This window comes from Rhea americana, unplaced genomic scaffold, assembly GCF_003343005.1.
Source record: "Rhea americana isolate MKP2758 unplaced genomic scaffold, rheAme1 scaffold_252, whole genome shotgun sequence".
NCBI classification, from domain to species: Eukaryota; Metazoa; Chordata; class Aves; order Rheiformes; family Rheidae; genus Rhea; species Rhea americana.
This window is the reverse complement of record NW_028186371.1, coordinates 702,007-716,426: the sequence shown is the minus strand read 5'-3', so window position 1 is coordinate 716,426 and position 14,420 is coordinate 702,007. Positions and strand designations below refer to the sequence as shown.

General features: G+C 40.8%; 1 protein-coding gene across 2 annotated transcripts in view; it reads left to right on the top strand.

The window, feature by feature from the left end:
- The first annotated feature begins 1,536 nt into the window (after nt 1–1,536).
- Nucleotides 1,537–14,420, top strand: part of CAPZA2 (capping actin protein of muscle Z-line subunit alpha 2) — a 35,971-nt gene continuing 23,087 nt past the window's right edge. The window contains exon 1 of one of the 2 annotated variants that reach the window (XM_085307091.1): nt 1,537–1,645. In XM_085307091.1, the coding sequence (XP_085163217.1) occupies nt 1,607–1,645 (39 nt within the window). In that variant the 5' untranslated portion in view covers nt 1,537–1,606. The remainder of the gene's footprint in view (nt 1,646–14,420) is intronic. The other variant, XM_085307090.1, reaches the window with a different exon arrangement.

Genomic DNA, 14,420 nt, shown 5'->3' with positions numbered 1-14,420 from the left:
CATAATGCTTTGGAGTTGCCATATATTAGCATGTGGTATCAGGATATCCCTGGCATTAGTCTTTTTACTCTCCCAGCTGCCCTTGCCAGCTTATCATCCAAGAAACTGGTACCCCTACTAGTGACATGAAGACTATAGGCACCCAGTTCTATTCAGAGTTTATCCCACTGTTCCATAAAATGCAAACACCCTATTTGGCTAAGACAAATGAATACTTCCTACATACTTTCTACTTTCGATCAAGGAACAGGAAGGAGTTCTTGAAAAGACCAGCTGACTGCTTTCCTCCTTCAGTTTCCATTTTAGGCCTCTAAAAATTTTCAGCTTCTATACAATGGAGTCTGATGCCAGTCTCACTGCTGCCAGAATGGWTCATTATTAAAACAGCTTCTCCTGCTTATCTGTTTTTCCAGTCTGACCTTGTGTCTGCTCCTGGAAGAAAACAAGACTTCCCRCTGCCTATTAGCCCCCCGAAGAACAGTTTGACAACCCTAGTTAGGAGAGAGTCACTGAGGAGGACCATGTTCTGAGCAATACTGCAGCCTGAGGAAACACTCCCCAGAAGTACCAGTATACATTTGCCTTGCTCTTTCACCATTCCCTGGGCATCTGCCATAGGTCACACTGTTGGAAAAGGTTATCGAATTTCACTGGTCCAAAATCCATGGTCTGTAACACAAATGTTCTTTCCTTTGTTAATGCTTTTCTCTAAWCATCATTCTACTACCTCTTCTTTCAGCTGGTTCTTAAAAGCCATCATCTTCAAATATGCCTCTGTGCATGTGCAGTTCCACACAGCCAGGAGATATTTTTCAAGTTCATTTTGGTGGTAAGAAATTTCCAGCCTATTTAATGTTGTTTCCTCTGGTTAACTACATTCATTTTCTTTGCCCAATGAAAGAGTTACCACTATTTTATACAGTCTATTTTACCTTTCTTTGTGTGGGCACTGAACTGAACTTTCTGAAGTTTCTTCCAGCRCACTTCATGGGACTCCAAAATATTCTGCTGTTTGAAACTTGCCCCCACCCAGACTCTCAGCTTTGCTCTCCCCTGCGCTAGGACAGGGAACCCGCAGTAGGCCCGCTGCTGAGCGGATGTGTGAGACCTGGTAGTGCTGCGTTCCGTCCGCCCACGCAGATTTCCAGTGGGCTCATTTAAATGACTCACTTCACGGCTCGGACGAAGCCAGCAGAGGTGGCGCGGCCGCAGGGCACGCCGCGCTTCACGGGCCGACGCTCRGGCGGGCACGGCGCGGCCCCCCTCACCCAGCGCCCGACACGGCGTAGTTTCAGCCCGGGCTGCGCCGACAGCGCAGCAGCGAGCCCGGGCGCCCCGCGCCAACCCGCCGCCCGCCTCAGCGCCGCTTCCCGCGGGCGACCCAGCGCCGCGACCCCGCGCAGGGCCGGCGGCGGCGCCTCCACTCCCACGGCCGCATCTGCCGCCCCTTCCCGCCTCCCCCCCCAGCAGCGCCCGCGCATGCGCAGCGGTGCCGCCTCCCCCGCAGCCGGCGCGGGGGGAGGGAGGCGGGGCCCCGCCCTTCCTGCCTGGGAGGGAGGAGACGGGGGCGGCGGCCGGAGCGGCGCTGTGGGAGCCGGACGGGAAGATGGCGGACTTGGAGGAGCAGCTCTCCGATGAGGAGAAGGTAGGCGCGGGCGGGCGGGATGCTGCTGCGCCGTCGCCGAGCCGGGGTGCTCTCTGGTCCCCCCGCGCCGCGAGGCGGTGGGGCGAGCCCGGCCCTCGCCGTTTGGGGCCGCCGGTGGCCGCGGCGTTCGGTATTTTTAGCTTTGCCTGCGCCCGGGCCTGTCAGTCAGGGGGGCGGGCGGAGGGTCGGCGGGGGCAGGGCCGCGCCGCGCCGCGCCGGGCATCATCCCCCGCCGCTCCTTGTAGGGTGCGAGCTCGGCGGGCTTGAGCCGGGCCCGGCGGGGGCGGCACCCGCTGCGCGGCGGAGGCGGCGGCCGGCCGCGAGGGGAGGGTGACGGGCGGGAGGGAGGGTGAGCGGGGACCGCAGCGAGAGCGGGGGGAAAGCCGCGCCGGGAGCGGCGCCTGCCGCTTCCCCCAGCCCCGCCGCCCCTTCCCCGGCGCCGTGCCGGGGCCCGCTTGCTGCTCTGCCCGCAGCCGGGTTGCGCCCCGGCGCCRGGGCAGGCCCGCTCCGGGTGTCGTCGCCCCCTGCGCACCTCCCGCGGTCTCCGAGAGGAGCTGGAATACAGGAGACTTGGGAGAGGAGGAAGGGGGTGGGRATGGGCAAGGCTCCTCTACTTCCTCTTAAGAGAGGCAGCAGTTGGGGAAGTCTGAGGTCAGGGAGCAGGCGGTTTGTATTAACGAGCTGCGCGCAGCCTCTGCTTGTGGCAATTGGAAACTTCTTTAAGTTTAAGACAGATCTTCCTGAAAATCTCTCAGAGCAGGGTGTCTTGGAAGACCCCCAATTATCAGTGCTCCGTATCTTCTGTTGGACCCAGGCTCATGGCAGCTGGCTGCTCCAGAGCGAGGGTGTGGTAGTTTGTGTAGATGATGGTGCACTGCCCATGTCTTTATGTAATGCACAGYGTCAGTCATCTCTGATAAAAACATAGATTTCTTTGGCCATAGAAGCCAAAGAAAGAAGCCGTAGAAGCTGCTGAGATGATTGAAATGTGGGAGACATCAACTTCTCTGAAGTTAGAAGAAAGATGTTTGAAATGTCTGATTGGCAGGTTTTCTGCGTGTTTGAGGTTAACAGGGCCAAGTTTCAGAACAGAAGATGCACTGATGTGTTAACACACATAGCACCAGGATCTCACTATCTCTTCCTGGCAAGAGGCTTTAAAACTCTGTATCCTGCTCTACCTAATTCACATTCAAATACCGCCTTCCTGTTGGTATGAGAAGTTATGTAACCAAGATTATATATATGTGTGTGATAGTCTCTTATTTTGTCCTGTAAGAACAACAAAATAACTAATCCACTGTGTTGTAGATGGAGGTTATGCTTGAAAAAACTTTGACTAGAAGTTATTTGTGGTGCTGTAAGATAGAGCAACAGTTTTATTTTTGCSTCTGTATAAGCTGAGAAGTATTACCCATGCTTCTGTGACTGATATGGTTAAGTACTGGAGTTTCTTCTGTCCATTAATTCCAGTTTCTCTTTTCTTGCAAAATGAGTGCATACGTTCAAGAGTCTTTCTGCCTCAGCGTAAGCAAATGGAATCTGTGCTTTTCCTTGTAGGGTGTTTCAAGATTGGCAAAAGAGATCTTTTTGTCTCCTATGTATTCTTCTAAGTGGGATCTTTCCTACCGCTTGGTCCAGGATTAGCTCAGTGTTTTTGTTGCCTCATCTTAAAAGAGCAGAGGTGCAGTGCTTTCATACCTGTTTTAAAGTTTTAGCAACTCAGAGGCTTTGTGTTTTTCTTTTTTTTTCCCCCCTTGATCCTGTCAAATGCAACTTTCCTGCTTTTTGTTCTTTTTCTTTCCCTTTTTTCAGTAACACTGTTAATTCCTCTGTCCACTTCAGTCACATATAAGATTGATTGTTCTACATGATTGGAATTTTCCAAGCCTGGCAATCTATTTTATTGGCTAACGAAACAAAGATGGGTAATGCTGCAAACTTTTGCAAAAGCAGGCAAATGTCCATGCAGATCTTGTGATACATAAAGATTTTCAGTTTCCACGAATGAGGTATTTGCCTTAACTTGAATTAATCTGAACGTTTAACATGCTCTAGGTGACCYTGCTGAGCGCAGAGATTGGACTAGATGATCTCCAGAGGTCCCTTCCAACCTTACTGATTCTATGATTTTAGATGTATCAGATTTAATATATTTATCCATTCTAAAACAAGGGTTCACTGTGTACTGCAGCTCCTACCCAATGTTCAGAAAGTCTAGGGTCCCCAAAGTGTTGTGGACTTGTTTGTTACACATCATCACTAAACTTATTTTGGATAGCCTTTTATTAATCTATTTGAAGGCGCTGGTATCCTGAAGATGTCTGTGGGTGGCTTTGTTTGTTTGCTTTTTTAAAACAGCAGAAGGCTATACCACTTAAAATCTTTAATCATTTTATGATAGGATCAAACTGAAATCCAAATGATTGTGCACTGTAAGTGGATTAAATAGACAAATACTCAGTCTACAGTAAAACTTTTTTTTTTCCCTGAAAGTTACCATAATCTTAAGTGGACAGATTTGCCATCTACTAAGCTATTAAACAACCACTACATAAGGAAAGAAATTTGGAAGAGCATGTTATTACTTCATGTCTTAGAGATCTTGAATGAATTTTCTTCAGTTTGTCTAATTTCTTATGTCTTAATTGACTCTTGTTATGGATGATACAACAAATGTTTTTGAAATTAGAACTCATCTTGCTTCATACGTGTTCAGTCAGTCACTTTTACTGAGCTAAAAATGTCTGCTGGATGGCTTTTGAAAAGCAYGCTCTTCTCACCCATCCAGGTAGGGCTATAATGTAAATTTAGGAGTAGAGGTAGATAGACAAATGCTCATTCTTCAGCAGGAACAAATCACCCTGTTCCTCTCTACCCTTGTCTCCTGATGATATGAAACAGACTAATTTTGAGTCTGACTTAGCTGATTTTGGTAGTATAGGTGGTTTTAATAGACACTTAAYACAGGTCAAAACTGCTGAAATTTGGAAAGGGAAGAAGGTGAATAAAAATACTAGAACTTCTCCTGTGCCAGACTCATAAATAAGACATCAGGTGATCTAGTCACAGCACAAATTCTGAAAGGTCCCAGATTCATGTTTTCCTTAGTGTATAGTCAGTAGTTTTAAGTGCTGTAACAGTAGTAGTTCATCTTGCAGGAGCTATAACTCCWTGTTGCTATATAATAGTTAGTTCTGGATGATAGTGTTTTAGTATCAGTTCTATCATAATTCAGGTTTAAAACCTACTGGTGTTGGCATAATTAAGAATACAAAAAAAGGAGCATGAATTGGAATAGTGAAATAAACTGGCAAAAGAGTACTATGGTTCAGATAAAGAAGTTCTAAAAGCAAGGAGTGAGAAGAGACAGTGTCCAAAATGAATATAATTTTAATGTGTGAGACTAGTGTAACTTCTTTCTAACCCAGTTTTGTTCTTTAGGTTCAAGCTCAGCATAAGAATTTGAAATTTTACTCATCTTTCTAGGTAGTGAGAATAAAGTTGAAAAAGCTTATTTTTTAAATAAACCTAACTGAAATTAAAATTCTGAAGAAATATTTCTGGTAAATAAAACATGTAAGATTTGTGTACAGCAGAAGATTTGAAGTTGAGCCATTGCCAGTCAAGGTTACTGGCTTCAGAACTAGAGATCTTCAGTGCTAAAACCAGTGTCTGTGAAACGCAATGTTTTGTAGCTGTTTTATTCACTTAGGTCACTGAAAGTTCAGATGCTTTTAGATAGTTGGTTTAAAAAAAAACTTTATTTTTTTCACCATTTATAAATAAAAATGAGGTGTGAGAGGTGGAAATCTTGAAGGCCTGACGTTTTAAGGGATACAGCAATGGAAAATCATTGGTTCTGTTCTCTTCCTGTGGCAAATGCATCCTCTCTTAACAAGTCTTGAATGCAAAATCTGTGTATTTATCTAGCGTACTTAAAGTAGTTTGGTTAAAGCTTAGTATCTTTTTTTTTTTAAATGTGCTTTGTAGAGAGCAGTATTTGTGGGAGTTATATAGCTGTGTTGATATCAAGACAAAGTCTGAGAATATCAGGATACCTTCCGTTTAGGAGAGGAAAGGAGAGAATATAGTAGGAAAGATAACACATCTTCTCCTTCCCCTCATGCAAAATAGTTTTCACATTCTTTAAAAAGCTCAACATGTAAATATGGGAACATGATTTGAAAAAGGAACCACAACTCCCTCAGTAAGGTTATGTCTCAGTAGTTCGMGTTGTTTTAGGGAAGAATTTTGACTCAGGCAGAGCTTAACAATAGGTCAGCTTGCTGTAATCATACCAAAATTTCTCTTCTGATGAGGAAATAGGGTCTCATTTGCAAAAATGAATCAGCATTGTTTCCAAGTATTTCTTGTGCTATTATGTAACTTTATGACTTAGATTTTTAGATTTGAACCCCTAGTTTAAGTAATAAAGGTCTTGCATCAGCAAACTACACTTTGCAGTGTAGTTTTGTCAGATTGTTCAGAGAAATCTGATGTCTTCTGTGAATCCTTTGAGGTGAAACAGTCTGTGCCAGTAAAATGCATTCTTTTTCATATGTTACTTTTTCTTTTCAAACGTTAATACGCTGGCAGTAGAACACATTTTGCAGGTACAAACCACATTTCCAGTGAGGGCGATGCTGATTCAGTTGTTTCTTTAATGCTAACATAAACCTTTCTCCTAAAACTGCTTTAGAGGCATTAGCAGACTTGTGTTGACAAAATTTGTTATTTGCTTAATGCAGGATATAATAAATACGTTCTATCTGTATGTTCTGAACAATTAATTTTTGAAAGGATCTGGAATTCTAATTTCTGGAAGTATCCTGGATGAGATGTGGAGAGTATAGATGATCAGGAACAGAATATCCTAGAGTGTGAGCAGGATTTGAAAAATCTCTTCTGGATATAATTGCAGTGTAATTTGTAACTTAATATTAAGTTTTGCAAGTGCTCGTAATGTATTTCAGTCTTTTTGTAGTTCATTAATATATACTTTAGATAAAGATGTAACTTCGCTAATGTGTCTAGTAGGAGCGCCTTGTGAACCCTCCAGGTCTTGTTATACTTGCATTYAGAATGGAATTGGAAATACTGTAGCAAGTTAAGGTAATAGGTTGAAAATTCTTTAATACTTAAGTGTAAAATAACTTAGTTAATGTTTGAACATATCTTCTGTTTAATTACCCCATTTTCATAGCTGTGTTATTGTCAAAGTTAATGCTCTTCCATGAGTAAAACGTAACAGAAGTTGAATGAAGGGAGTTGTTTTTACAAATGGGAGGTTAGGCTTAATGGCTGGGCTTTAAATTTGGCTAACACTTTGAGTCAATTATTTAATAAGGATGAGGAAGTTGGGAGCACTTTCCAGACTGATATAGAATTCAGTCTTAGTATAGCAGTCTTCCCAAGATTTTTATCTACCTAACTGAGGTATGATAGTGTTTTGACTTGGGTTGGAGATAAAGTAATTTAAGACATGCACAAATATGCTTGAGATAGAAGGATAGAACAGAAATCTTAATCATTTTGTCTGCTGGAAAATGACAAAGTAGTGGCTGAAAAATTGGTCATATATTGTATATATGACTGCAAATAGCTTAGTGTATTTGTAGAATCATATGGGCTGGAAGAGACCTCGAAGGTGATCCAGCTGCTACCTGTTCAAAGCAGACCAGCTTAGATCAGGTTGCTTAGGGACCTACMCTTTGAGTTTTGAATATCTCCAAGGATCGGGATCCCACAACTACTCCAAGAAACCTATTCCAATGTTTGATTAACCTCATGGCCAAAATCTTTCCTAATATTTAATTGAAACTTCTCTTGTTACAGCTTGTGTCCATTTCTTCTTGTTCTATCACTGTGCACKTTATTTTTTGACCAGTTTTTTAAAAAAATCATCTGCAGCTTGAAGATGAGTACAAGTGAAACCTTATATTCCAGATTTAATACAGTGAGTGATTTCTAAAACTGCAGTTGACGTTTTCTTTTGTAACAAGCAGTCTGGAGAAAGTAGATATTTATTTGTGCATTATAACTTGTAACTACATCATAAAGTGTTTATAAAACAGCATCACCTAAGCACTATCAGAGGTCCTGTTCTTGTTGTCTTTGTGCTTGCAGAACTCCTGTGAAAGATTGCTACTCAGGAAACCTCATAATTTTAAATAAGATAAACAAAATGAACCAAGAATGGAGAATAGAACAGATCGTTGGCAAATAGAGCAATAGAATCAGAAACAGTGTATGTGACATAGGAGATAAGGTTCCATTGCCCTCCAGAAGATTCATTGGCCTGTAGTTCTGCTGTGAAATACCATCTTCGGTCGATTTTAATGTTGGCAGCTAAAGAGGAATAAGGATAGGAAATCATCCTGCATTGTTTAGCAAAGCAATGTATTTTTCCTCTGATAGCTCTATGTAATACTGAGTTCCAGTATTATGTCCTGAAAAATCCAACTTCTGAAAATGAGGTATAAAAAATGTAAACTGATTAAGAAGAAATGAGAACAAATTTTTTTCACCATATGAGAATTATTTTACACTTGATCAACAATCTTCTGGATTAGGAAGCGTTTTAAATATTTTGCTCTTAATTTGATAACAGGTATTAAAACTTTCAAATTAATAGACAACTTGGAGAGTGTGTAGTAGGTAATATGTAASATTGAGAATCTTAAGAATAAGAAATACAGGGGTGAAGAGAGCGTTCAGTTAAGATGGCATCCTGTTGTATGCCTGTATTAAAGAAATTTTTCACAGAGCAAGCTCTGATCTTGGTTTCTTTTCTCTCCCCACTGCTCTTGAATCCAGGCTTGATGTGCTTGAAATAACTAATCATAAATAACAAACTTGGAACAGTACAAAGGATCGTTTAAAAATTTAGCCTCTGTCATGGAAAATATGCTTTCCAAACATGAACCAAGTTGTTGTTAGGTTATAATAGATGTCATGTGCAAAGACTTTTGGGAGAGACGTGTAGTTGCTGCACCTGAGGAGTCTCTGTTGAGCTGACAGAGTATCTTGATTCTGTAACATGTAAGATATCAGTATTTTTCTTTGTGATTTCTCAGTTAGCTGTACCTTATCTCTTATTACCCAAACAAAAGTTAGCACTCTTAGTTTGTACCAAATGTAAAATTTGAGTGCTTTTTCAGTTTTCAGTGAATGACTCTTGGAAGGTTGATACTCTTATGCTTACTCACCAATGTTTATCTGATCTGTGAGTGAAGTGTACAATTGCTTACATTTATAATGGTTTGATGGTTGGTAACATTTAATAAGTTTATATCAGACCAATGAATGCATTAGGCCTTCTTCAAATCATCAGGGAGTTATATTTAGCAAAGGTGAGTGGTAGTCTCTAGCTTGCTTTCCAAATCAATATTTTAATTTTTGGATTGGTTAGATATTTTCGAGTTTGACCATATAATAGAATAGGAAGTACTGAAGAATGATTTAGAAAACAGTTTGAGATGTCAGCTATTTAAAAATGAATGTATTCTCCTGAGACTTGGACTTAATGCTAATTTATTAGACATCTTCCCTTTTTCTTTCTTTTTTTCTTTCTTTTTTTTTTGATTTCTATTTTCTTTAAATCTAGGAAATCATTTGGAAGTTAACTGAAAGCACAATGAATGGAAAAGAAAGCTGTTTCTTTTCTGGTTTGGTTATGAATATAAAGTGTTCTTAATCTCTGAAACAACTCTGATACTTTCATATATATGCCTGGGAAAAGGRCTATGTTAGTGACAAAAACCTGAAATAAAAACACTAAAGAAGAGTATTCTGTACWGCAAATTTGGGATATGTGGTGTCACTAAGTTCTAGAATACCTTTTGTATATATGTGATTTTCCTGGCTTACTCATTTTTCAGTCAACTATTGACATTTATGGGCTTTCAGAGAAATACAACTGCAGAAAATTAATATACTGCAATATATTACGCTTCCTGTATTATCAGTGAAGTTTTCCCAGAGCTGGGTGGAGAGGAATCTCAAGAAGTTTAACAGGGACAGGTGCAGAGTCCTAGGGAGAAATAACCCTAGGCACCGCTGGGGGCTTTTCCTGTTGGAAAGCAGCTCTGCGGAGAAGGACCTGGGAGTGCTGGTGGATGACAAGTTGACCATGAGCCAGCAATGTGCCCTTGTGGCCAGAAAGGCCAATGGTCTCCTGGGGTGCATTGGGAAGAGTGTTGCCAGCAGGTSRAGGGAGGTGATCCTGCCCCTCTACTCAGCCCTGGGGAGGCCTCATCTCCAGTACTGTGTCCAGTTCTGGGCTCCCCAGTACAAGAGAGACATGGAGCTACTGGAGAGAGTCCAGCGTAGGGCTAYGAAGATGATCAGAGGGCTGGAGCACCTGCCCTATGAGGAACGGCTGCGAGAACTGGGCCTGTTTAGCCTGGGGAAGAGAAGACTGAGGGGGGGATCTTATCAATGTGTAYAAGTACCTGAAGGGAGGGTGTCAAGGGGATGGGGACAAACTCTTTTCAGTTGTCCCATGTGACAGGACAAGAGGCAATGGTCAGAAATTGAAGCACAGGAAGTTCCGCCCGACCGTGAGGGGGAATTTCTTCCCTGTGAGAGTGACGGAGCACTGGAACGGGTTGCCCCGAGTGGTTGTGGAGTCTCTTTCTCTGAAGCTGTTCAAGGCCCGTCTGGATGCAACGCTGTCTAACATGCTCTAGGTGACCCTACTTGAGATGCCAGAGGTCCCTTCCAACCTTACTGATTCTATGATTCTGTGATTCATAGTTTATAGTAATTGATGGTGATGCCAACCTGAAATTCCAGCTTCAGATCTTGATCTTTTAGGATTTGCAAGCAAAACATTTGTTGAGACTTAGTGAAACAGTGACTCAGCTCTTCTATTATGCTTCTGAATTAAAATATTCAAATTGTAGGCATAAAAAGGTGTCAGATCAGATAAAATTGTTAACAAAAGTAAGTATATAAAATGACATGGATGAGATTAATCGTCCATATTTTTTTTCTAGTTAGTCATGTATGTTACCAAGTAACATACTTTGCCTTCACATTTCTCAATAAAATAACTCTCAAAAATCCTGTTTTTCTTTTCATCCTGCATTTCTCCATCTTAATGATCTGGTATATAAAGTAATTTTAAGGTGTGTACTTTTATATTGTTTAGATACACTGCTGTTGAGAGATCGAACTGTCAAAACAACACATTTCAGATCGTTTTTTGAGAATGAGTCTCATTATTCTAATCAATTCAGATAGGGTACAACTGGAAAAATCTCACATTATGTAATACTTTTTTTTATAGTACTAAGTGCAGGTACTTTTAATAAATAGACAAGGATTTAATAGTATGTAAAATAGGGTGATCTTTTTTTTTTAAAGAAGGGATTTTTTTTTTCAATCCCAAATACGATGAGGTTTTCATCCTCTGGAGTTATTTGGATCATTAGTAGTGTCTCTTCCTTTTCTCTTTAGATTTTTATAGAATTTCAAGCTTGTTAAATTGGTTGAGAGAGTATACATTTTATACATATTTAATGCAGCTTCAAACATTAATATGATGTTCAGTTCAACCAAAGCCAGTAGGCATGGAATGTGCCACTCCTTTTGTATGCCACAGAACCACGATTTTGCTGTGTTTACTTTCTTCGCTATCCAAGAGGCAGAAGTAAATTGAACTAGTATACTTCATTTTTCTGTTGAGCTTGGCAGCAAAGCAGTTGCAAAACAGCTTTCCATATTTCTTCCCTCTCTGCTAGATTCACTGTTTTTGTTCCACGTTTGTGTGAGATGCTGCAAATATCAGGCTGCTTCTTAGCCATCCATACCCGTGAGCAGGATGAAGTTTCGTGAGATGCTGAGAAGACAGTTCACTGTTAACATGGGGTAATCCGTTTTCTAGACATGTTCTCAGTGCTTGTCTCTCCCTTTGAGGGATTGTTTATCTCACTAAACTGGTAGCAGAGAGAAGCAAAAATTATCTCAAGTTCTGTTGATTAGTGAACTGAGTTGGTGGCTATGTTCCTGCCACGTTGTACAGCTAGCTGGTTTTAGTTGGGTCAGTTTGCTTCTCTGAATACGCCGTAATTATACAAGCACTGATGATGCAAAGGAGCTTATAGAAATTGGTCACAGGGCTTATTTGGGAGGAATCAGGGAGTAATTACTTATGGTGGCAGCAGCAGTGTAGTCCTAGATCAGTTAATGTCACTTGTGGAACACTCCCCACTCTCTTATTTTTAAAAGGTGTATTGTAATTGCTGGTGGAGCATCCTGGGAAGTATCTAACCTAGGAATCTGATGAGCAGCTGGAGCCAATAAGCATGTAGGTGGCTGAAGGAACCAGTTACATTTTTGTAACACTTTAGGAACATTGAAGTGTTTGCAAACTCAGCACTTCCATGTTTGCAATATTGACAGATTACCAGGCACTGTATTTTACAAATAATTGCTGAAATGGCTGACGGAACCTTAGACTGTGTTCCTTGGTGGGCTACATATATGAGTACAAAATGAGTTTTGACTGGCAGCAGATGTCAGAGCAGTTCTACTGTTTGTTAGAAGATAAAGCTGTGTAATGAAAAATAATGGCTCAGCTGAAATCAAAGCATGGCAATTTGAGTCAAATTCAAAATGCAATAAAACTAGAGAAGTCTTTTGTCTAATATTACTCCAGATATTACTAGCAGGATCTCTTGATAACTTGCATGTTATTGTCAGTGATGTGACTATTATCAGCATGTGAATGATAAGGTCTTGAGAGAATTGAGACTTCTCCATCTCATTTGAATTAGTTTAACTGTGTTAGTATTTCTGTGACTGTGGGCTAGTTGTGAGATGACACTGAAGCTGTCTGTAAATGGAATTGAGTGGGTCACAACTAAGCCGTTTGCCTAGCCATCAGTGGAAAGGCTTCCTAGAACCAGTAAGGAGAATTATGGCATGACAACCAGGAATTGCTCTTTACTGTTCCCAGAGCAGAACCAAAGAGCTCCCTTGTGCTAAATGTGGTATCTTGTCTACTTTTTGCCACACATATGTTATTGACCTGTGAGTATGAGATTTCTTTTATTACATAAGGGAAGCAGGGATTCTCACAGAAATCCAGAGTATAGGAGGTGATACATAATGCTTTGCTCCTCCTACAACGCTTGCTAAATTCAGTGATAGAAGTACCTGTCAAAAGAAGCTCTTTCTTCCCTTACGATCAGCAACAAAGTTTTCTTGGCGTTCTGGAGTTGAAATGTATTGTGGAGGTCTTCTATTGTATTTTTTCAAACTTTGTGCAGTTTTTATGTGACATAGGCTTTTTATGTGTATGTTTTTGTGTTACAAATAAATTATTTCATTTTTATTGCTCTAGAGCAATAAATCTTAATCTGGTATGAGTATACAGGAAGGGTGGGTCTCCCTGCTGCAGTGAGTTCACAACTGAACTTTAAGTGATCAGGGCAAAGTATGTGGTTTCACAGCATCATACTTACCAGCACATTTTTCCTGCACAGTATGGCTGTTGAGGTGTTGTCAGAGTGCCTGACAGACACAGCCATGAATCAGTAAAATGTATTTTAAGCTAAATTTAATTTTTGGTGCCTCTTTATTTTAGTTTAGTTTGTTTATTTTAGTTTTATTTATTTATTTTARTTTAGGTRTACCTGACTTGATTATCAGGAAGCAGGAGCAGATCTCAAAGCTGAGCTGACACTGTGGTGCGGCCTTGTCAGGCTCCTGCATTTTTTGTGTGTGCTCTTTCGTTACCATATATAGGCATGTGCATTGCAGAAGGTTGGGCTTTTTCTACCAAGGTCAGTTTCCGATTTGCCAGAAACAGGAAGAGTGGTTTGGGGTACTTCAAGGCACGGTGTTTAATGTCTTTAAACTAAAACAAACTTTACAACGTCTCAATCTGGAAACGATAGACGAGTAGGATCTGTCTGTGTCTGATTGACATGACTTGAGAGAAAATCATATTGCAAAATAAAGGCAAAAGTATGGGAACAAGGCGTATTTGTGGTAGCTGACACCATCCTGTAAATTGCTGCCTCTATGCTTATTTAATCTGGTATCTGCAAATACTGCAGTAACTGACTGTAGTTATTTGTTGATAGACCAATTATTGTAATCTCCAGCAGTACAAAATCTGTATAATATCCACCCTGAGAGTATAAAATAACTTGTCCTTTTTTCATCTCTTTTAAGCTTCTCAATGTGAATTAACTTAGCCCTTTTTTTTCACTTCATGAAGTCAAAGTGCTCGTAACTGATGTGAGGGGTAGCATTTGGTTTCATTTAAACTGAGAAGGTGAATCTGGCAGCTCCTACCTGCTGATATCTGACTTGAATTCAAGCATGCAGAGATGACTGTAACAGATCTATATGTGAAAAATGAGTAAAGAAAGTGCCTGCTGTAGGGAATGYTCCCCTTTTGAATGTTTTCAGAAGTCTTTTTGAGAGTAACTTCCTTTCAGCCTGTGCATGGCTTGTGCAGATTGTAAGAAGTTGCGTGAAGTTTCATGAAAAGGTAATAGATTGAGTTTTCATCGTTCAATGACTTAAAATTGGTAAATGCACAATTCCCTAAGTAGTCTTGTGGTAAGAGCTGTTTGCAAGACTTGATTTTTGTGAACCTTTCATCATCAAATGTTCTGTCAACTTTTGGCAAGCAACTATGCAGACTTTTAACTGAAAACAGTGGCTGTGAATCTAATGTTGGAAACTATAGCAATAAAACATTATCTTTAGACTTAAAACACCATCCAAAGTTTTTTTTTTTTTTTTTTTTTTT